Raw genomic sequence first — 22008 nt, 5'->3', positions numbered from 1 at the left:
TCATATGGCACACAGTTCATTTGTTACAAAGCAACATGTCTGAAGGCAGCATTAGACGGAATTCAAGCAATGCTAACTGCTGTAGTTTGGGCCCCAGGAATTTCTCTTAACTTGGAGAGAAGTCATGATCAAATTTTTTTTCAGAACTTAAAAAAAAAAAAAAGGGACCCTTAATCTGGGTCTCAACCCATAGTTGAGAACCCCTGTCCTAATCACACCTTCTCAAGGCTTAACTTTTTCTTAAACATTCTTCCCACTCTATACATCAGACACTGCAGTGCTCCACCATCTAACACCTAAATGCATCTTTTCAATCATGACCAATACCACGCACACTGGGCTAAATTCTGATCTCAGTTACTCTGATAATGCAGAGTAATGTCAATGAGGTCAACAGAGTGACTCAATTCACAAGAGTATAACGGAGATCAGAATCTGGCCTTATATTTCAAAGGAGTCCCTAATAAAGACACTACATAGGAACACCATTATTTTCTTGAATTAAGTTGCTCTGAAAATACAGCCTACCTCCTGTTCTCCTCTCTGCATGTAGTTCCTTTTATACTAATTTCTCCTTACCTCTGTTCCAGCTATACAGTACATCATCCTTCACTTGTCAGTAATTCTACAGCAGATAATTATCTTTCAAAGAAGAAAAATCTGGCAGCTAGAAGGTATCAAGGAGGAAAAAACCAACTTCCTAACACCCTAGTTTTTACGTACAAAACACATCATACTACATTCTTCCACAATTAATCACCACACATTCCTCAAATGTAAGAAAAAGGAAAAGCGAAAATTACATTAGAAAAGCCCCCACCAACTTACATACTAATGAAAACATCTCCCTAATTATCTCTAGTATAAAATTACAGAACCACAAGTGGCAACTATGTACCTAGCTGAAAGACATCTGCCCTGTGTTCTGATACACTAAACAATAGCTCTGACTGATCCAGCTGCATGGCCTTTCCACTGAAAATGCCCTCATACTATGGCTACAGGGATGTTACTCCCAGGAACCAAGAGCAAGAAAGACTTTCCAGATCTTAAAGTCTGTGACTGGATATGGGTGATCTTTTAAATAACTCTACCTCAAGCTATTTAGGGCTTTACAGACTGTACTTGTGATGGGTTCTGTAAGGGAACATAACCTCCCCCGCCCCCCTCATTGGATAGAGTTTTGCAACTGTTTATATGGGATCTTGTCTTGCCATCAAAGCCTTTTGGAGGTTGCTGTCACTGGTCGGATACTGTAGCAGGGCCTTGACTGAAATAGTAAACTGTCAGTCCCTGCTGCAGAGCCCTGCCATTGATATAAGCATCTGTGATTTTAACATGTAATATTGCAACAATTATACGCTTTTAGCTTTATTAGTTTACAGGTCCATGCAAGCTAAATAAATGCAAAATAAAAGCCATGGTTTTAGTTCTCAAAGAAACTTGTATTACTGTGGCATTGGGTGTGCAGAAACTAGATATGAGGAAAGCGGGGTATGGAACACTAACAAAAGAGGAACTAGGAGGGGACAAGGGGTCCCTTGGAGGCCAGTTCAACTATAGGCAAACATAGTAGCTTTGCTTGCATAAGGTAGATCACAAGGAGAGGTCACAAGATAACCAGCTCAACACTGCCCAAAACACAGGATATCTGTTAAAACAGCTTGCTAATTTGCAATATTCTATATTCTATACAATATTCTATACAAGAAGCAATGGGCTTAAACTGCAGCAAGGGAGATTTAGGTTGGACATTAGGAAAAAGTTCCTAACTGTCAGGGTAGTTAAACACTGGAATAGATTGCCTACGGAAGTTGTGGAATCTCCATCTCTGGAGATATTTAAGAGTAGGTTAGATAAATGTCTATTAGGGATGGTCTAGACAGTGTTTGGTCCTGCCATGAGGGCAGGGGACTGGACTCGATGACCTCTCGAGGTCCCTTCCAGTCCTAGAGTCTATGAGTCTATATGGTAATGCTTTTGCAATATGTAATTGCAACCAAGGGGTCATAGAACAGTCAGCATAATTAACAATAACTGGAAATACCCCAAGCTAAGCTTACAGTAAATAACCAGCTGATTTGCAATATTAATTACCAAAAAAAGGCAAATAACTTGTGTAATCAATATGACGTTTTGCAGTTTTAACCTTTATAAGCTTGGTGAAAATTGTGAAGGGCAGAGCAGCCTACCTCTTGCGTGAGGTTACGCTGTCTCTCCCTGTATGCATACTTGTAATCTTGTTTTTATTAATAAAGGTGCCTCCGGCTGTCTGAACCAAAATCAACTGGGTGGTGGTCTTTTCCACAATAGTTCGGTCACAGAGACCCCCTTGGGACTGTCACTTGATATGCTGAAATTAGCTCTGAGCCCCATTTTCCCTGCCAGTTTGTGACTTTCAGAACCCCATCTTGTTGAGCCAGACACTCTAGCCTGCTGCAACACAGACCCAGGGTCTGGTCCATGCCCCCAAAGCTTTAGACTTAACTGAAAACAGCTTAGCAGGTTACTTGTCTTCAGCACCCAGACACCCAGTTCCCAATGGGATCCAACCCCCAAATAAATCTGTTTTATTCTGTATACAGTTTATACAGGGTAAACTCAAATTAACCACCCTCTATAACACTGATAGATAGGCACAGCTGTTTGCTCCCCCAGGTATTAATCACTTACTCTATGTTTATTAATAAACAAAAGTGATTTTATTAAGTATAAAAAGTACAATTTAAGTGGTTTCAAGTAACAACAGACAAAACAAAGCAAGTCACCAAGCAAAATAAAGCAAAAACATGCAAGGCTAAGCCTAATACATTAAGAAACTGGATTACAGGTAATATCCGAACCTTAGAGATGTTCCAATAAGCTTCTTTCACAGACTAGACTTTTTCCTAGTCTGGACCCAATCCTTTCCCCTGGTACAGTCCTTGTTAGTTCCAACATACATCTCCGGTGGTAAGCAGGGATTTCCTCATGACTGCCAGCCCCTTTTGTCCTGCTCCACCCCCTTTTATAGCTTTGGCACAAGGCGGGAATCTTTTGTCGCTCTGGGTCTCCACCCCTCCTTCTAAATGTAAAAGTACCAGATTTAAGATGGATTTCATTATCAGGTGACATGGTCCCATGTCACTGTAAGACCCCTTGTTTCCCTTCCCCATGGGTTGGCCCACACGTACACAGAAAGGCTTTCAAGTAACTATGGCCATTTACAATTGATTGTTTCTGAAGCACCCTTAATGGCCTCCACTTAATACGTTTACATCAGTGATACAAGTTCATATTTTATTCTCCTAAGTGCAGATATAGAAATAATACATGCAGACAAGCAGGATGAACACACTTCGTAGTTTACAAGCTTTCTAATGACACCATACAAGGGGTATTTACCATAAAGCGTATTCCAGTTATGTCATATTCATAAGCATATTTCCATTAAGTATATGGAGTGCAACGTCACAGTACTCACACACCTGCAAAAAGATAGCCAATGCAGAGCAGAAAGCAGGTTGATTTATGAATTCAATGTGGCTCAGCAAACTCAAGAGAAGGGCAGCTACATCCCATACTACCTGCAGGTCTTGAGTCCCTGTTATGGGTAGCCCCAACCAGAGTGCATATAAATAATCGAGCCTGAGAGTCATAGGACATTGATCAATGATGCATAGTCTGCTTTTGAGAGAAATGTTGCCAGCCATTAGTGACTACACCATCTATGGTAGCTACTTCCTATCTGTGAATCTACAGCCTGTAATGGATCCAATGTAACCTTGAACAGGTATCTATATTGGTAAAGGTCAGACAAACTCCTGCAGTCAAAGCTGTACTCTCAGCCTGTTCATCAAAATGCTTTCCTTACCTATCAGCATCAATTTGTCTTAACTCAACTGAGCCCCAGCCAGTTCGCATGCACCCAGTCTCTTCTATTTGCTATCAGTTGCTGTTCTTTCTCACTGTTTAAATTAGAAAAGATGTAGACCTAAAGCACTGTTATCACTGCAGACCAAAGTATGTTCCCTAAACAGGCACAGATATACATTGAACACAAGAGTCAGAAAATGGAACCCCCAAAAAACACTCTGGGGAAGAAAAAGAACCGATTACCTACTCTTTGAGCACTCCAGACAGAAGGAGCAAACCTTTGAAATACTATTTCATCAACAGTAAGTCACTGCAGGAAAGACAATCAAGCATTGTGGTCAGTGGTAGCTTTAATGTATGTTGTATAACTTATGATTTTATTTTCTCTGTACTAAAACTTTAAATTCCTATGGTTCTGCCTGTCTGCAGAAGTATTTCTGTTCTCAGAGTTGCTGTGGCGTATTACAGCTGAGACCATGCACTCTCCAGGTTGCTTCTTGCTTTCCTTAAACTAAAACAAGTGAGTCTATTTGAGACTGAAAGAATACATTCTGCCCTTTTCACAGGGAAACATTACAGTATTGCAGGCTGCTGATAGGGCTAACTAAATCAAAGGATGCTTAACTTATGCCCATCACTAGTCAATTGGACTACTTGCATGCTTAAGAGTAAACAGACATGTAGATATATGCAGGACTGGGGCCAAGTATACCTATTTTAAAGTCTGATTTTAAAATAATATAAGGCCCCAGGCAGGAACTAGTATATTATTTTATACTCCCTCTGTTTGGTAATTTGGAAACCTCATTTTCCTTGGTACTGGCAGACCCTCACTTCACATTGATTCATAACTAAGCACATCATGCCCCTAAATTCCTTGTTCTAGTTTCATCATAACAGCCTATCTTTTCTTTCCAAGCACTGACACATTAAACTAACATGAGAGAGGATCAATTTTAAATACTGTTTTGAATATTTTGGTCTACAGTGAGTAAAATCTCAACAGTATTTTAACTGTGTGTCATGCTAGCAAGAATCAGTTAAGATTATTATGAAGAAAGTAGATCTGGTTACTCAGAGAAAGACAACACAACTGAGTATGCATTGAATCTATCAGGGAAGTATCAGGGGTATGTTGAGGGAATGAAGTGATTAGCTGCTGCTGTTGAAAAACTACCCGCTGTATGAGAGACTTCCAGATTAAACCCTATGGAACACTGACATTAACAGAGGCTACTATCCAAGAAGCTTAGGCCATGTCTACATCTAAAATTTTGCAGCGCTGGTTGTTACAGCTGTATTAGTACAGCTGTATAGGGCCAGCGCTGCAGAGTGGCCACACTTACAGCAACCAGCGCTGCAAGTGGTGTTAGATGTGGCCACACTGCAGCGCTGTTGGGCGGCTTCAATGGGGGTTCAGGGAACGAGAGAGCAAACCGGGAAAGGAGACCAGCTTCGCCGCGGTTTGCTCTCGCGCTCCCCGAACCACCCTGCAAACCGCAGGGAAGGAGACCTGTTTGCTTGGGGTTCGGGGAACGCGAGAGCAAACCAGGGAAAGGAGACCAGCTTCGCCGCGGTTTGCTCTCGCGTTCCCCGAACCACCCAGCAAACCGCAGGGAAGGAGACCTGCTTGTTCGGGGAACGCGAGAGCAAACCAGGAAAGGAGACCAGCTTCGCCGCGGTTTGCTCTCGCGTTCCCGGAACCACCCAGCAAACCTCAGGGAAGGAGACCTGCTTGCTCGGGGTTCGGGGAACACGAGAGCAAGCTGGGGAAGGAGACCAGTTTGATTACCAGAGGCTTCCTCAGGTATGCTGGGATACCTGCTTATTCCACGGAGGTCAAGAAAAGCGCTGGTAAGTGTCTATACTTGATTACCAGCGCTGGATCACCAGCGCTGGATCCTCTACACCCGAGACAAAACGGGAGTACGGCCAGCGCTGCAAACAGGGAGTTGCAGCGCTGGTGGTGCCCTGCAGATGTGTACACCTCCTAAGTTGCAGCGCTGTAACTCCCTCACCAGCGCTGCAACTTTCTGATGTAGACAAGCCCATAGATACTAACTTCCACATTGCTTGTAAAAATGTGTAGATATGCTGCCTTTATTCAGATGCCGCCTCCCTCTCCAAAGCACAAATTCAGAGCGTCCTCTCCCCATTCTCTTTCATTTTTCCATCCACACACAATGTCCATCCTGACTCATGCCATCCTCTTCTTAATCTCCATACCCCAGCCCCTGTCATTCTGAACCCCTCCTCATGTTGTTCATTCTTCTCTCTTCTCTGGTACATCTTGTTGCTTTCCTACTCTGCATACAAACCCCAGACAATTGAGGTGGAGCCCCTGAAGCCTGACTCTTTCCCCAAAGCACGGCAGCTCCTACTAGGCTGCTGGATTTGTGGCCCCCTAAGCACTTCTGAGCAGGACTTACATCCATGCGAGTTTGATAATTCAGTTCCTCTTCTTGCCATTTAATCTTTATATAAATATTATGAACAAAGAAAAAGTCCAAAAAGCAGAATATAATGGTCATTTTAGGCTGGACATTTTAAGCTGCTGGCACTTGGGTCAGCAGCCTCAGGGCTTCCATTCTCCCAACTTATGTCTATACTACTGTTAGACACCCACGGCTGGCCCGGGCTCACAGGGCTAAGGCTATGGCTAGGGCTAAGCGAGTGTTTAATTGGGGTGCAGACGTTCAGGCTTGGACTGCAGCATGAGCTCTGGGACCTTCTCGCTAACCAATTCATCCCTGTTGCTCAACCCCAGATCCAAAATGGATGACCCTCTAGTTGTTTCCTTGTCTTCCTGAAAAACTGTGCCTGTAGGGTATGCCATAAATGCTCCAATTTCACCAACCCACCAGGCAGAGGTGATAGCAACAAAAAATGCTCTTTTCATAAATAAATGAGTATAGGAGCATATTGCCATTGGTTCGAATGGAGGTCTAGTAAGAGAGTGTAGGAAGAGGCCAGGGTTGGATCCTGTATGTGAGGGTAAAGATTTTGGAGGCCTTTTAGGAATCGTTCCATGGGTGAAGACAGCGTGGCCGTCTATCTCTTAGTGAAAGGTCATGATGGTTGCCAAATGCACATGAATGGAGCTTGTGAATAACCCCAATTGCTTAAGTTGTAAAAAATAGTCCCGGGTAAGTGGTAATGGAGCACTCATTGCCTTGACTCGATTGGAGGTGCACCAGGATTGGAATCTAGTCCATTTGTGGAGGTAAGTGTGTCAAGTCATAGCACGCCTGCTATTAAACAATACTTGTTTAACTGCTTCCCAACAGGTTATTTCCACATTCCAGAACCATGGAGGAGCCATGCTTTTAGGTGGAGCAGGTTGATTGGGATGGAGGATGTGACCTGTAACCTGTGAAAGGAGTCAAGGAGTTGAATGGAGAGAGATCAGAGGGCATACCATCATGCAAATGAAGGAAGTATACCAGATCTGTTGTGGCTATGTCAGAGCTATAAGGATGACATGGGCTTTGTCCCCCAGGATCTTGTGGAGTACTCTGAACAGAAGGGGAAAGGGAGGAAAGGCACAGAGAAGCAGCACATCCCATGTGATGAGGAATGCATCTCCCAGAGCCTTGTTTTAGCTATTGGCATTTGGCAGGAAATAGTCCAGTGTCTTTAGTCTAAGAGTCTTTCAAACTTCATTTCTTATCTCTCTGCACAGGAGCTTATTACTTCTTGGTCTTTGCTGATAAGGATGTTCTAGCCTGGCAGTCCATTATTAAATCTTGTGGCGTACAAAGTCTAACAGATCCATGCAAAGTTTATTGGATTTACTTGCAGAGAGATAAGCACAAAAAAGACTAGTGCCCTGATCCAAGTATTCACATTCATGCTGACTTTGACATAATTTTGCTCAAGTATCCTTTTCCAAAACATGCAATCTACAGCTCCACTAGCATCTACCACATGTCTAGCAGTGCCTTCATGCTCCTAGAGACCAGTCATCTCTACTGACATGTTGTTTTTCACAGCAGATCTCCAGCAAAGATCTACACAATTTATTAAATATATGTAGTTCAGAAAGCTTGCTGTTTCTGCACATTTTAAATCCATATCCTGAGCAGCTGTCAAGAACTAAATTACAGTTCCTTAATTGTAGGATTTTCACCATGCTCCCAAGAGAGCAAAACAAGTGGCTTTTGGAGAGTAAGAGTTGGGCTTATGGTAATCAGCTATGATTTGTGATACCCAAAGCAGATCCTGAGAGGTAAAGCTGTACTGAACAGAGTAGAGAAAAGCCAGTTTGCACCATGTCACTATATAAGAAAGCTGAAGGGTGTAAAAAAACCAGGGGAATTATACGGAGCAATTAAACATTTTTTTTTTTAAAAGATGCCTTGATTGTGGAGACAAGGATGATACTGAAGAAAGGGGCCCAATGCTGAAATAATAGCACAGCCAGTGGATTCTGACATCTTACAACTTCATATGGACAGAGAGTGAGAATGGAGGAGAAGATTTTTCTAATAGAAAAGAGCCCACAGACTTTCTTTGGGATGTGTACACTTTTTGTACCACTTTACATTGGTTTAGAAACCACTCAAGTTAAAGCAGTACAACCACTGAGCATGGGCATGGTTATACCAGTATATAGGTATTAGCATCTACATTGCATGTTTCTGTAAATTTACAAAAACTGATATAGTTAATGACTTTGCTGCATTACACATAGGGGAAGATTGGTGTAATTTTAAACGTTCATTTGTTGAAAATGTATAGTAATGCTGAAGGTTAATGCTGAAATAAAAAAATCCTACTAGAGTCATTACAAAAAGGAGTTGGTGCCATTATCATCATATGTCTGTGGCACTGTGGCCACATTTTTAATACACTGGCACAGTTAGTTCCTGCTTAAGAAAGGGCCAGAATAGGAACAATAGTGATTACTCACATTACACTCAGCTCCAGCCTTTGAAGTTAGGCTCTCCTTGCTTTTATATGCATCAAACACTCAAACTCACCAATGGCCTAAAACAGATATGGAAGATACAGTATAGGAATATAACAGACAGATCAGATAGCTAAATCTCTCTTCCTCAAGCAGGTTTAAAAAGATATTGAACTAAGGGCAATGGATGACTGAGGGGACTGGTAACAGGTTAGGGAGTCTTCTACACTTAGGTCACTGGTTTGAACCAAGAAAGTGAAGTCCAGAAGTTCTTTCTATCTGTTGGGGTTTCACTGTCTAGATGGAGGTGAGTTGGTGGGTTTCAGTCCAATTCTAGTCATTCACTATATTAAGGGCACATTTATGAACAATTTATAGAGGGTTAATAAACTATTAATAGATGTTATAGACCTGAGCAATATGTATTATAGATGGTTGTAACAACCATTTCTAATACCTTCTGATATGATTAGCAGCAACAACTTCTTTATCTCTTGGATTCCATAACCACTCATTATGCATTTATTATGATGTCTATCAATCAGTTATTAACCCATTATAAACTATATATAAATGTACCCTAATATAAAGCATGCCCCAGTTCTTATTTCACACCTGTTCATATCGCAAAAATCATGAAGTGCTAAGGATGGGATGGGCACAAATAGTGAACTGCCCCTAAAGATTATCTCTCTGATTCAGATTGGAGGCACACTGACAGAGCAATGTAAGTGGGTGCTACACTTCCACTCTCTGTGCTGTACTTGTTCTGCGAGTAGAGGATTTAAGTCTCTGATGCAGTCTATCTGGCATTAAATTCACTTAGCAGTTATAGTCTATCCTCCTCATCAGCTGACAAGAGGATGATCTATTACAATTCTGAGAAATTCATTACCTATCAGATAAAATCCTGGACTTTTTTCAGCTAGCTGCAGAGCTCCATACTGAATTCTGAAAAATCAAATTAAGTGAGACTTGCCAAAGTTCTGTTTTTCATAAACAGGAATGGGGGAAGGAAGAGCCACACTTGACTAGCCAAACAGCCTGGAAAATTTAACTTCAAGCCATAATCTTTGCTCACTGTTTCGATTCTTTTCTATCCTTGAAGCTCACCACTGAAAATTATGTAAAGTATTAGAATGGATATATCAAACATTCCCCCTCCTTCACCTCGGATAGGCATATCATCAAATCCCATTCATTTCCCATAAATCTACTTTTCCATCTTTTAACCCTACCCCAAGAATATCACCCAAAGTTGACTGCACTTCATCTCTGTAGACACCATGCATCCAATTAACCCATTCCTCCTCATTTCTCATTAGACAGCTACAGTGTGAAAACAGAGATGTTCATATAAAATCACTTCTGGGTTACAATGTAGTTCAACAAACACTCACTTTTTTTTTTTTTTTTTTTTTTTTTTTTTTTACACACAATAAACTGGGAAAGAAAGAATTTTTCTAATTTACATTTTAGGGAAGAATTATTACTTGTTTTTTCAGATGTGTGGATGGGATGAAGTTTACCACAAAGAAGAAGAGAAAGAGAAAAATGGAGGAAAGAATTTGACTTAGTACATACAACATAGCGACCTAAGCTACCATATACTGTTGAAAAATCCAACCCACTTGCTCTGTGCCAGAAGAGGATACTAGCAATGGAGTGTTAACAATACACAGCAATGGGCAAGTACCATTGTCTACTTAAATCATTTCACCTGTTATGGAAGTTTCTTCTCCATTGACTAAGCAAGATCATAATTTCTCATCTTATTTGTTCATTTTATTTTAGATTTCACGTGAAAAGGAGTTCGAGTTGTCAGGTATTTTTCATTATTAAGTTACAAAATTTTTTGAGATCTTGTACCAAAAGTGATTTTATCCTAACAGATTTGTTTTCTAATCGTAATAATTTGTGTTTCAAATATTAAGCCATCTCCTTTTGCAAATTCCTGACAGGCATCTAACAACTGATAATGCTCCTATTACTGTGGCAATTACATGCAAAATACGGTGAAGACTAGAATAACTTTAAAATATAATTGGTGATTAGTACACAAATTAAGAAACCAATTCCTTAAAGGATCTGGACTACATACACCCAGACATATCTTTCATGAATGTCATTACCTGACTCCAGTAATAAGAACATGAGAACAGCCATTCTGGATCAGACCAAAGGTCCATCTAGCCCAGTATCCTGTCTTCCGACAGTGGCCAATTTCAGGTGCCCCAAAGGGAATGAACAGAACAGGTAATCATCAAGTGATCCATCCCGTGATTGCCCACTTCCAGCTTCTGGCAAATAGAGGCTAGGGACACCATCCCTGCCCATCCTGCCAAATAGCCATTGATGGACCTATCTTCCATGAATTGATCTAGTTCCTTTTTGAAGCCTGTGATGGTCTTGGCCTTCACAACATCCTCTGGCAAGGCGTTCCACAGGTTGACTGTGCATTGTGTGAAAAAAATTACTTCTTTTTGTTTGTTTTAAATCTGCTGCCTTTTAATTTTATTTGGTGGCCCCTAGTTCTTTGTTCTGAGAAGTAACACTTTCTTATTTACTTTCTTCACACCAGTGATGATTTTATAGACCTCGATCATATCCCCCTTGGTCTTATTAATCTCTCCGCCTACAGCAGTCATTCCCATACCCCCAATCATTTTTGTTGCCCTTTCCTGAACCTTTTCCAAGTCCAATATATCTTTGAGATAGGGCAACCACATCTGCATACAGTATTCAAGATGTGGATGTACCATGGGTTTATATAGAGGCAATATTATATTTTCTGTCTTATTATCTATCCTTTTCTTAATGGATTCCCAAAAAGCATGGCATATGTGCTCTAGACATATATTTCAAAATATAAGAATATACAATATATATATATATATTGCGTAACAACTTTTTGCACATCTACATCTCCCCCCCCAAGTTAAAAGAACACTAAGGTTGTAAAGTCATGCACTTTAAAGTTAGGAACTGCCAGAATTAATGCTATCTACAGCCTCAATCTGGCCCTCTTGTGTATTTGTATTATGATACAATTTTTAATTACATAAATCACACAATTTTTTCCCCAGGACCCCTATCTCATGAGGCAATTTTGTGATGCAGATGAATGGGAGACTAGGATAATACCAAACTCATTTACATTTCTAGAAATCCAGGGTCAAATCCATTTAGATTAGATGTAGTTAGTGCACAAACACAGTGTTCCCTAAAACCAGTGTTATTTCCGCATTGGAAACAACCAAATTGGTTTCCCAAAAGCAGCCTCAGAGAGAAAGCACAGCAATTGTCCTAACAGACCTGGGTCAAGATCAGCAACCAGTTGGCGTATGCTAACAACTTTGGTTAATGCATCTTACCTTTCAAACCAGAGGGTAAATACTTCCTCTTCTATTCTAAACTTCCAGACTCACTCCCCAGGTGACCTTTTACAAAAGTATGTTATGGGATCAAAACAGCAAGAGAAAGTAGTCATGAACCTGAATTCTGGGCAATACAAGACTTGATATAAACAACATTGTTTGGTTTAATTTTGGATTCTTTCCAGTCTAATGATGTGCAAACATATCTAGCAAGTCCATATAGGATGACCTAGCTTAAATACTTTAGAACCAAATTGTTTCAATTGCTGTGATCAACATAAACAATGTACAAAGTGGGCTAGCACTGGTCAGGTATATGATAACACCAAGGGAACTCTGCAGGGCTAGCCCCACAGTATGCGAATAATGTATTTCATCACACAGACTGATAAGGAACTAGAGAAAATGGATTTCAGAAGCAAGATGTTTGGTATCTACAGAAGAGAGATGTGAGGATAAGAATGCCTTCAAATGAATGTGTTTTGTCTGCAATTGGGAAGAGGTCGAGTGGGTGGACAGTCTGTCTCAGAAGGGCAGCTGTGTCTACGGCAATATGAATGGGCAAATATTGCATTTAGGCCATTAAATTTAATAAGGACCTTTTTTTTCAAAGTTATAGAACCCCCATGATTCAATCCAAAATTAATACTATGGCTCCTTCTAGGTCCCAATATATGCTTCAAGTGAGCCATGTGTATTGAATCCTAAAGCAGATCCTCCAGCTATATAGAGATGCAGTTATGGAATACAAAGCACTGAAACACTGTGACTGCAATGAGGCATACATGGTGTCAGCTATTTCACTGTTTAATCAATTAGCTTCTCCAGCAGAGACTGAGAGAAAGAAGCAGTTTCATAGAAAACCAAGAGCTTTAGCGCAATCTGGCTCTTACCTATTGGGATGGATGAAATCTGAGAGTAGAGATCCAGCATGCGGTTGCCATCTACGTCTACAAGGTAGTTCCCTCGGCTCTCTTGATAATTGCAAAAAAAGTGAACGGCTTCTGCATTCTTACAGGAAAAAAAAAACCAATAAATCTAGCAGGTGGCACAATATTCAGTTCAATCTGGAGATAGTAAATGGGGGACACTTACAGCAAAACCTTTTAAAATATCTATTGATAAAATACAAATATACACATCTCTGTTGTATGGGAATTAAGTTTACTGTAGCCTCTTATAAAAATTGATTTTAATAAGAAGTGCAGTAAAGACACAGGAGGGAACAGTATGCAGTACAGTAGTATTTCACAACTCCTCATCTAAGGCTCTCAAGGTGTTTTACAAGCATCAGTGAATTAAATTAAGATAATGATTGCCCAAGGTCAAATACTAAGTCAGTAGCAGAATAGAGAATAAAACACAGTATTCTTGACTCAATCTGTTCCTCTAATAATCCGCACACACACTATATGTGTGGGGGGAAGGCCTTGCAAGTACCAGTTGGTGAGTAAAGTTGAACAACTGCAAGGGTGCAGTTTCTGCACATAAATCAACTGTGCACATTGCAGAATTGCTCTTTTGATCAAGGAAATATATAGTTATATTGATAAACTTTTAAACTCAAAGATTGCAGTGCTCATATCCTCTGCTTAATAGCAATTAAAAAAAACCCACCACATTCAGTAGGAATCCCTAAAGAGGTAAATAATAAACAGACAATATGGTACACTGATTTCACAAAACATTTCAGCATTTAAAACCTGTTATAGAGTTATTTTCTATTAAACACTGTACAATAATGTAACCATCAAATACTACTGTCACAATTCAGGGCAACTGCACCTGTATTCCCCCTTCAGTGGCCCATTTCCCTATGTTACTCTCAGCAATGATAGTCTGCCTAAACAAACCTGCATCTCTCTCTTCAGAGACTGATAACAGACTGATTGCTACAGTTGTAAGTAACATACAGCTCTTTCTAAGCAAGCCTATTTTATTCTTAAGGTAAAAAGCATTACAAAGAAAACATAATAAAAACAATAAAAGAATCTACACATATGCTCAGAAGCTAACCAGAGACCACCACAACTCTAACACAGGCTCAGGCAAGAGCAGTCTTTCAACACTCCACCCTGATGGCTTCCTTGTGGTTACAAGTTCATGACAACTTCAGCTCAGAACAAGCACACAGTTTTATAGGCCCCAGTAAGCCAAGTTCTTTCAATCCTTCCCTAAGGATGGGGCCTGCTGTGGACTAGAGTTCCTTTCCATTGGCTGTCAGTCTTTGGAGAAGTCGGTTTGAACTAGTATGTGTGTGTCCGGGGGGAAGGAAGGGAGAAATAGCTTCAAAGGCTGATAATGGAGGAAGTATATTAGCATCCCCCTCCCTATTTGAAACTGTACATACAATGCCACAGTGACACATACACAACTGCACTTGTAATACAGTTTATTCCAAAGGTATTAAGCCCAATTCAATAATGTTTAACTTTATTGAATAAAGTTTATCTTAATTCCATAAGGTTTGTTCAGGATATTATCAATCTGTCACAACTACTCCTAGATTTAAATCTTTTTTTCCTAGTTTTGCAGTATGAACATAAAGCTAGAAAATCTGATTTTAAAATGGAAATGCTGAGAGATTGGCAGCAAAAAATAAATTTGATGAGTTACCTGTATTCCATTTAGCTGTTTCATTAACTCCTGAAAGGAAATAATAAAAAAAAAATCAAGAGCATGATAAACATAGTTTGTACACTTCAACTGAACTGCTTTAATGATTCTATTAAATACTTGACTATCAGAAGGCAATAGTGTCCAGCTAATTGAAACCCTTATGCCACTTTCAAAACTTAATGTATCAATTTGTAATCAGCACAACCAGTCCTGTGCTCCAGCTGGAGGACTAGAGACAAGCAAATACACTGTGCTCTCCTGCAGATAGGAGGTTTCATTAGACTCACTTGCTTCTAATTCTTAATACTAGCAATAGATGTTAGGAAACCAGGAGGTTAGACACAAAGGGCAAAATCTCCTCTCTGATCAGCCATTGCGAATCTTTACTCAGATACTCCGCCATCTCCCCAGCAGCTCCTTTAGTTGCCCCTCCCCCACATCTTGCAGACCCTGATGCAACTGGACCACTTGCACCACTGAAGTTACACTGTAGAAGCAGAACTTTACAGGTGAGATCTTTCATGCAGATCTGGGAGGAGAATTTTGTCTTAAAATATTTTGACATACACCTTTGCCTAACTTTTCATAATCTGATCTAGGTGTGTGCACAGTTATTTACTTGCTGCTAGGAACACTGGTGTTCTTCAGTGTTGTTTCTTCCATTTTAGTCTCTCATTCTGGGGGTCTTGAAAGAAAATGGATTCTGTGTATTGTGTGATCATATTTATGTAGCAATAACAATAATCTTTAGCTCCCGGTTTTTATATATCAGGCATGGTACTGTATTTTGGTCAATCAAAATATGGCTAGGGGAATGTGGTGGGGTGGTGGAACTAAAACCACCTCACTTTGTGAACTTACTCTGGACCTAGGCCCAGGAACTTCTGTCTTCATTAACGGTCCATCATAATCAAAGTCCACATCAATTTTAGCTGCAGTTTGACTGATCAATCTGTGCCCTGTAAGAAATAAAAACAATGAAGAAAAAAAAAAACTAAATTAAACTCCCCCTGAAAATAAATATCCAATTCTTCTTCTTTATAAGAATATCCATTAGCTGAAGATATCTATGTTGTACTCTGTGAAGAAAAAACTTTCCGGGCCTGATTCTGATCTTGTACCAATGTAAATTAAGAGTAACTTCAAGGAAGACAATAGCATTATCCCAGTACAAGTGAGATCAGAAATGGGCCTCCCCAGCTCTGCACTAGAGAAGAGGAGACAGTCTACTTTGTAGAGAAGGAGGAAAGGGAGTCAGGAATCCTAGGTTCTATTTCTATCTCTGCTACTGACTTGATGTGTTACATTGAGCAAGTCTATCCCTGGACTCTCATCTGTAAGATGGGAGTGATTCACTGCCTGCAGAAGTGCAGTGACCATTTGAAAATTCCCATGGAGTCCTCAAATGAAAGGTCTTACGTTATGCTCAGTAATAATTCTAAGGGTGTAAAAGAAGATGTGTATATCAGAAAAGAAAAATGACTTTGTTAAACAAATGAATACTGCATGACGAAGACAGCATGCACTGCAGCTCAGAGAGCTGGATCATATTGTGGTTATCTTTATTCTGACCTATAGGTAGACTGCTGCTCTGTAGCCATGCGTGTAATGGAGGAACGACAGCAGACCTGACATCTCTAATGAAGCAGAAAGGCAGAAAACTACCATGCTTCATCAGTAACAGACTGCTCCAGTTTTTTAAAGGAACTTCTACAAAATACACCTCTACCTCGACATAATGCACTCCTCAGGAGCCAAAAAATCTTCCTGTGTTATAGATGAAACTGCGTTATATTGAACTTGCTTTGATCCGCTGGAGTGTGCAGCCCCTCCCCCCGGACCACTGCTTTACCGCATTATATCCAAATTTGTGTTATATCGGATCGTGTTATATCAAGGTAGAAGTGTATAGGATTTGCATGTGGCTTTAAAGGATGTAGAAAATAGCTTTTTCTATTGTCCACACCAAAACTATAAGATGTAATATTCAAGAGCAAAACAGTTCACAAGATACAATCTAAGCAGTATTTACTGAGTAAAATCTGAGGCATTCACATGTGATGAAAAAGAGCAAGGCAAATCTTGTAGGATCTTAAGGTTTTTAAACTTACATCATATTCAAGGAAACGTTATCAGTGGAGTTTCTGGTCAAGGGTCCACATTAATTTCCTGTGTATACTGATATGAACACAAAGTATTAAGAGTGCCAAAGTATGTAATAAGCAGTACTTACAGATCAAAAGTGCTAAGCAAAGTAAACTTTGCAAACCTGATATTGCTAACAGTTAGCAGCAATAGAAGCGTGCTCTACATTTGTGATGCTCTGTACAAATACTAATTAATCAATCAGCTCTTAGCAACAGAGTATCCTCCTCTTACACAGATTATTTGTAGATTATACCCCTAAAATCATCCCATCAATTTGCAGCATACATTCAAAAATGTTTAATAAATACCAATTTCCTTAATAGCTAGATCCTATTATACATACATGAGATTTTATCCAATAGACAACTGTCGAATACTGAATTACTTCACTGAATGTCTGATGTAAAACATTAAGTGCATATTCAGAGTGAGTATAAAATGCATTTGTTGTGAATTTTTCTATGTTCCTGTCAGAGAGCAGACAAATGAACTGCAACAACTGAGCACTAGAGGATATTTAAAGTGATACATACTCTGAGGAGTCCCTTGCCATGTTCAGGGATGCAGGCCAAAACTGTTTCAATGTTACATTTTTCCAGATTATAATTTGACACTTCACAATTAAAAAAAAAGCAACACTTTATTTATTTATATCTCCTGTCACTTAAGAGCAGGGTGCCTGAAGTCAAGAAACAAAGGGATGTAGAACCAAGGTAGGAGCCTGAAGGCCACACATGGGCTGATTAGTTTCCCGTTGGAACCAGAGTCTTTCCACTGCCTTTATTAGGAGTTGGATTAGCCCCATAGTTTCCATATAATTTTCATTATTACAGTAGCTTTTATCTGCAGATCTCAAAACCCTTTATACAGGTGAGCATCGCCCTCCTCCCTTTACACATGGGAAAACCAAAGTACAGAGAGGTTAAGCAATAAGAATTGGGAGGCCCATCTGTGCTCAGGTCAACAGGTGAGAAGTCATTTTATGGAGTGGATTTCTGATTTCCTGGCAGGGAAGATGTGGGTGTCAGGAGGTGGTTCCAGCAATCAAGATGGGAGATGATCAGAGCACAGATGAGTATTATAGCAGCCAGGATACATAAAGTGTAGCACCTCTGAAAGAAAGCATAGGAAGAAACAGCAAGCTTTTGAGGACATGGCCTGGATGTATGGGGAGGAGCAGAGGAGGATGAAGATAGCCCCCAAGTGACAAGTCTGGACGAAAGGAGGCTGCTTGTGTAGCCACCAGAACATGAGGAAGTAGAGTGAGCTAACAAGCTCAGTGTAGGCTGTTGCCTGTCCCTAAGCCCAGGAAGGACTAACACCATCGCCAAAGTCTGAACAGACCCCTCCTTCAGGGCACATAAATTCAAAACACAAGACTCACAAAGTAACACTAAAACAAAGCTATTGCCATGACCAAAGTAGGCTGTAGGGGCATAGAACCTTTTCCATTGCATCACACCTGCCACAGGAGCCCACTTCCTTCTTGCAGCTCCCTCCTTCATCTGAGCTCTCTCAGCCACCTGTCCCTTCACAGCTGATCTGAATCCAAGAGCTGGCTGTTCCCGGTTCCCAAGCCCTCCCAGTCCCAAGGGGCAAACTACCCTGTTACACTTGGACCTAGCCATGTTAAGTTGTAAACATGCATGTTTGTAATCTCCATTAAAGTAGGATGGGAGTTACATCCACAGCAAGGAGAGTACAGATGCCAGAGCATTACCAGGAAACCAAGAAAAAAAGACAAGAAGTTTGTCTCTGTATTCTTCAACTACAGCAAAATTAACTGTACAACCAAACTAACATTCTCATCCACAGTTTTTGCTGCGGGGTATCCAAGGGCCATTCCCCAAGCAAATTATCTGCTGTCAATTAATCTCAATTGGTGTAACTGACTCAGAGCTTTTGTAGCATCACTCCTACACCAGGTCGATACCTGGTAAACGGATGCTAGCTGGATTCATCAGAGCACAGGTAGAAGTTACCACTCAACAATATCACATTGAGTGCCAGGAACAGATCTGTCAATCACCCCTAAGGTGAAATGCAACACAGCAGGGCCGCCCAGAGGGGGGGCAAGTGGGGCAATTTGCCCCAGGCCCCACAGGAGCCCCCATGAGACTATAGTATTCTATAATATTGCAACTTTTTTTTATGGAAGGGGCCCCTGAAATTGCTTTGTCCCAGGCCTCCTGAATCCTCTGGGCAGCCCTGCAACAGAGTGTACCAGAGCTCCAGAAAGATAAACATATGGGAAGGCAGGCAAATACCCAGGTATATGGAAAGCATCCTGTAGCAGAGTGCAGTATTATCAGCTGTCTAACCCTCTACTTTTCTGCAGATAAATTATACTGCGGAAAAATAATACAGAATTCCACAGCTCCATCCTGGAGGCTCACTTTCCCCCACAAGATTTTAGATTCAGAAGGGGCTTGAGAAGCTTAGAGTCATTTTGCTTGAAATAAGTATTTAGTAAAAGAAATAATGGAAGGAATCTCAGACCTGCATTTCTCAGCAGAAATTTTGCATTTTGAATAGAACCATTTGGCCAAGATTTTCAGAAATGACTTGTAATTTTATATGCCTCCGTTTTTGGGTGCCCAACTTGAGACACCTTAAAGAGGTCTGATTTTCAAAAAGTGCTCAGCACCCAGCCTCTAACTGGTAGCCACGTTTAACTTATCTGTAGCTGAGTTCTCAACTGCTGCTCACTTTGGAAAATCTAGGCCACTGAGTACAGTTATTCTCATCAGTTTTAATTCTGAGTACTACACCTTAGTTTAAGTGACAACACCATAAAGAAGTGCATAATTAATGAGCTTTGTTTGGACAGCAATGTCACTCCTTTTTTGTACCACTCCTGTTTAGCAATGGTATAAATAGTGGGCTACACGACAAAGTAGTTTCACCAGAGAAGTTACTGGATATAAAAGTTTTGATGTTCATTAAAAGCGACATAATTCATAGCCAATAAGGGCTGTACATTTAGTAGCTCAGCTATAAAGTCACAAAGATTAAAAGGCAGATAATAGACTAAAATAACCTTTAATTTTGCCCTCAGAGAATGAGATCACAACATACCCTATGACACAAATTGATCCTCTCTTCCTCCAGCACTGCAGTTTTCCTTGGCAAATAGCTCTATTTCTCTTCCCTCAGTCCCACACCTTCCAAACATCTATTTACTGCCTTCGTCTCTCCTTCAGTCTGCTCTGCCCTCTCTCTCTGCACAGGAACACATCACCTACTTCAAAGACAAGATCCTCTGCTGTCTCCCTCCCCAATTCCCTTTTCCTCCTTCCCAGTGTCACTACAGCTCTCTCTTATTTGCACCAGCCTATGTATCCAATCCAGCTTTTTATAACTTTCAACAAACAGCCAATTAGCTAATGAAGACAGGAAAGGCGTGGGTACAGTGATTCAAACCCCTTCACAGGGACATAGTACTACTTTTCCGCCTTCTTGGATATAGGCGGAATGGAAGGCAGGGACTCCTGGGTGGACAGGCAATGCGACCTGGGCTGGGGAGGAGGAGAGGATGACACTGAAGAGGTTGTCGGATTCCCCAGTTAGTTTCTTGACCTCCAAATTCAGGCTGGCAGCCACCCTCTTGAGCAGGCCTTGGCATAGGTGCCAACTTTTCCTGGCGCTGCTGGATGCTCAGTCCCCCCTCCCCTAGCTCCACCCTGACTCCACCCCTGCCCTGCCCCATTCCAACCCCTTCCCCAAAGCCCCCAACTCAACTTCACTCTCTCTCTGCCCCTATTGGACTCCTTCCCCAAATCCCCGCCCCAGCCCACCTCTTCCCTGAGAACACCATATTCCCTCTCCTCCCTCTCCCTCCTAGCACTTGCTGCTGCAAAACAGCAGCTCTGCGGTGGCAACCACTGGGAGCTAGGGGGAGAAGAGGAGCCGCGGTGCACTCAGGGGAGGAGGCGGAGCGGAGGCGGAGGTGAACTGGGTCGGGGAGCTAGCAGTGGATGCAGAATCAGCACCTATGAGCCTTAGTGCTCCCTGAAGTCATGGGGGGTGGGGAGGACTATTGATTTGTGAGGGCTCTGCCACCACCTCATCCAGGGATGATGAGGACGACTGAACCACTGGAGGGTGGGGAGCATCCCCTTCCTCAATTGAAGACTGCTCTGTGGCCTCTGGAGCCTCCCGCGAAGCTCCTGCATCCCACTCAGTACCATGCTCGAACTCTGGTGCCAGCTGTGCTGGGGGTGTCCAATGCAGCCTGGGTGAAGAGATGGGAGTAAGGTGCCGGTATAACAGGTACACTCCCACAGGTTCCAACATTGCCACTGGGCAGGCCATTGCCCTTAACCCCATGTTGGTGCCGCAGGCGCCTTGGAGAGTTCCCGTCTGGAAGGCAATTTGCCTTTTACAGGGGAAATGCTGAACTTGGCCCTCCGATCTGGACTACTGCCTTTCTGGTGACCAGGGCAAGGCCGTCGATGCTCGAGTCTGTCAACTGTCCCTCGTCGGCACCAGCATGGAGAAGGCGAGGACTGGAGCCTGCCTGAAGAACAGTACCAGGATCCCGGCAACCGGTATCATGACCAGGAATGATCCCGTACTGGAGGGAACCGATGCCTGGGAAACCTGTGAGGCGATGGTGATTGGCACCTTGCCGATCTCTGGCGGGAGAACGTAAGCTACTGTCAGTATGAGGATTGGTGCTGTGACTCCGGAGTCCCATGTCTTGTTGGTGGGGACCATGGCATCAGAGATGTAGACCTCCTGGCTGGAGACTGAGGCTGCAGTGCCAGGTTCCTGGGCCGTGGCAAAGGGGAATGATGCCTGCGGTCCAGAGACATTCCACTGCTTTCGGGGGTGGCCCCATAACTGGCCTGGCCATCGGGACCATTGTCTTGGCAGAACCCGCCATGCAGCCAGGAGTCTGCGGTGCCGGTCGGCCTAAATTTTCTTTGGCCGCTGGGCCAGCTTTGGGCGCAGATGGTCCGCTACCGCTCCCCAGAGTCGGAGGCGGGTCCTTGGCTGGGCTAGGTGGTCCCACCACAGCAGTATTCCCGAGAGCCTCCGTAATGGGCACGAGGCCTAACACAGGTCCTTTGCCCAAAGTTCCCTTCTTGCGTGGTG

The 22008-nt window shown here is 42.0% G+C and overlaps 1 protein-coding gene across 3 annotated transcripts in view; it reads right to left on the bottom strand.

Moving 5' to 3' along the window:
• Positions 1-22008, bottom strand: part of ABAT (4-aminobutyrate aminotransferase) — a 186239-nt gene that overhangs the window by 85424 nt on the left and 78807 nt on the right. For 2 of the 3 annotated variants that reach the window (XM_030577512.1, XM_030577513.1), the window contains 3 exons: positions 15622-15719; positions 14758-14787; positions 13035-13152 (listed from right to left, as the gene is read on the bottom strand). In XM_030577512.1, coding sequence (XP_030433372.1) covers positions 13035-13152; positions 14758-14787; positions 15622-15719 — 246 coding nt within the window. Of the gene's footprint in view, positions 1-13034; positions 13153-14757; positions 14788-15621; positions 15720-16871; positions 16939-22008 lie in introns of all 3 variants that reach the window. The other variant, XM_030577514.1, reaches the window with a different exon arrangement.

Source organism: Gopherus evgoodei, chromosome 10 (assembly GCF_007399415.2).
Source record: "Gopherus evgoodei ecotype Sinaloan lineage chromosome 10, rGopEvg1_v1.p, whole genome shotgun sequence".
Taxonomy (NCBI): domain Eukaryota; kingdom Metazoa; phylum Chordata; order Testudines; family Testudinidae; genus Gopherus; species Gopherus evgoodei.
Note: the sequence above shows the minus strand (reverse complement) of the source record. Positions and strands in the feature narration are given on the sequence as shown.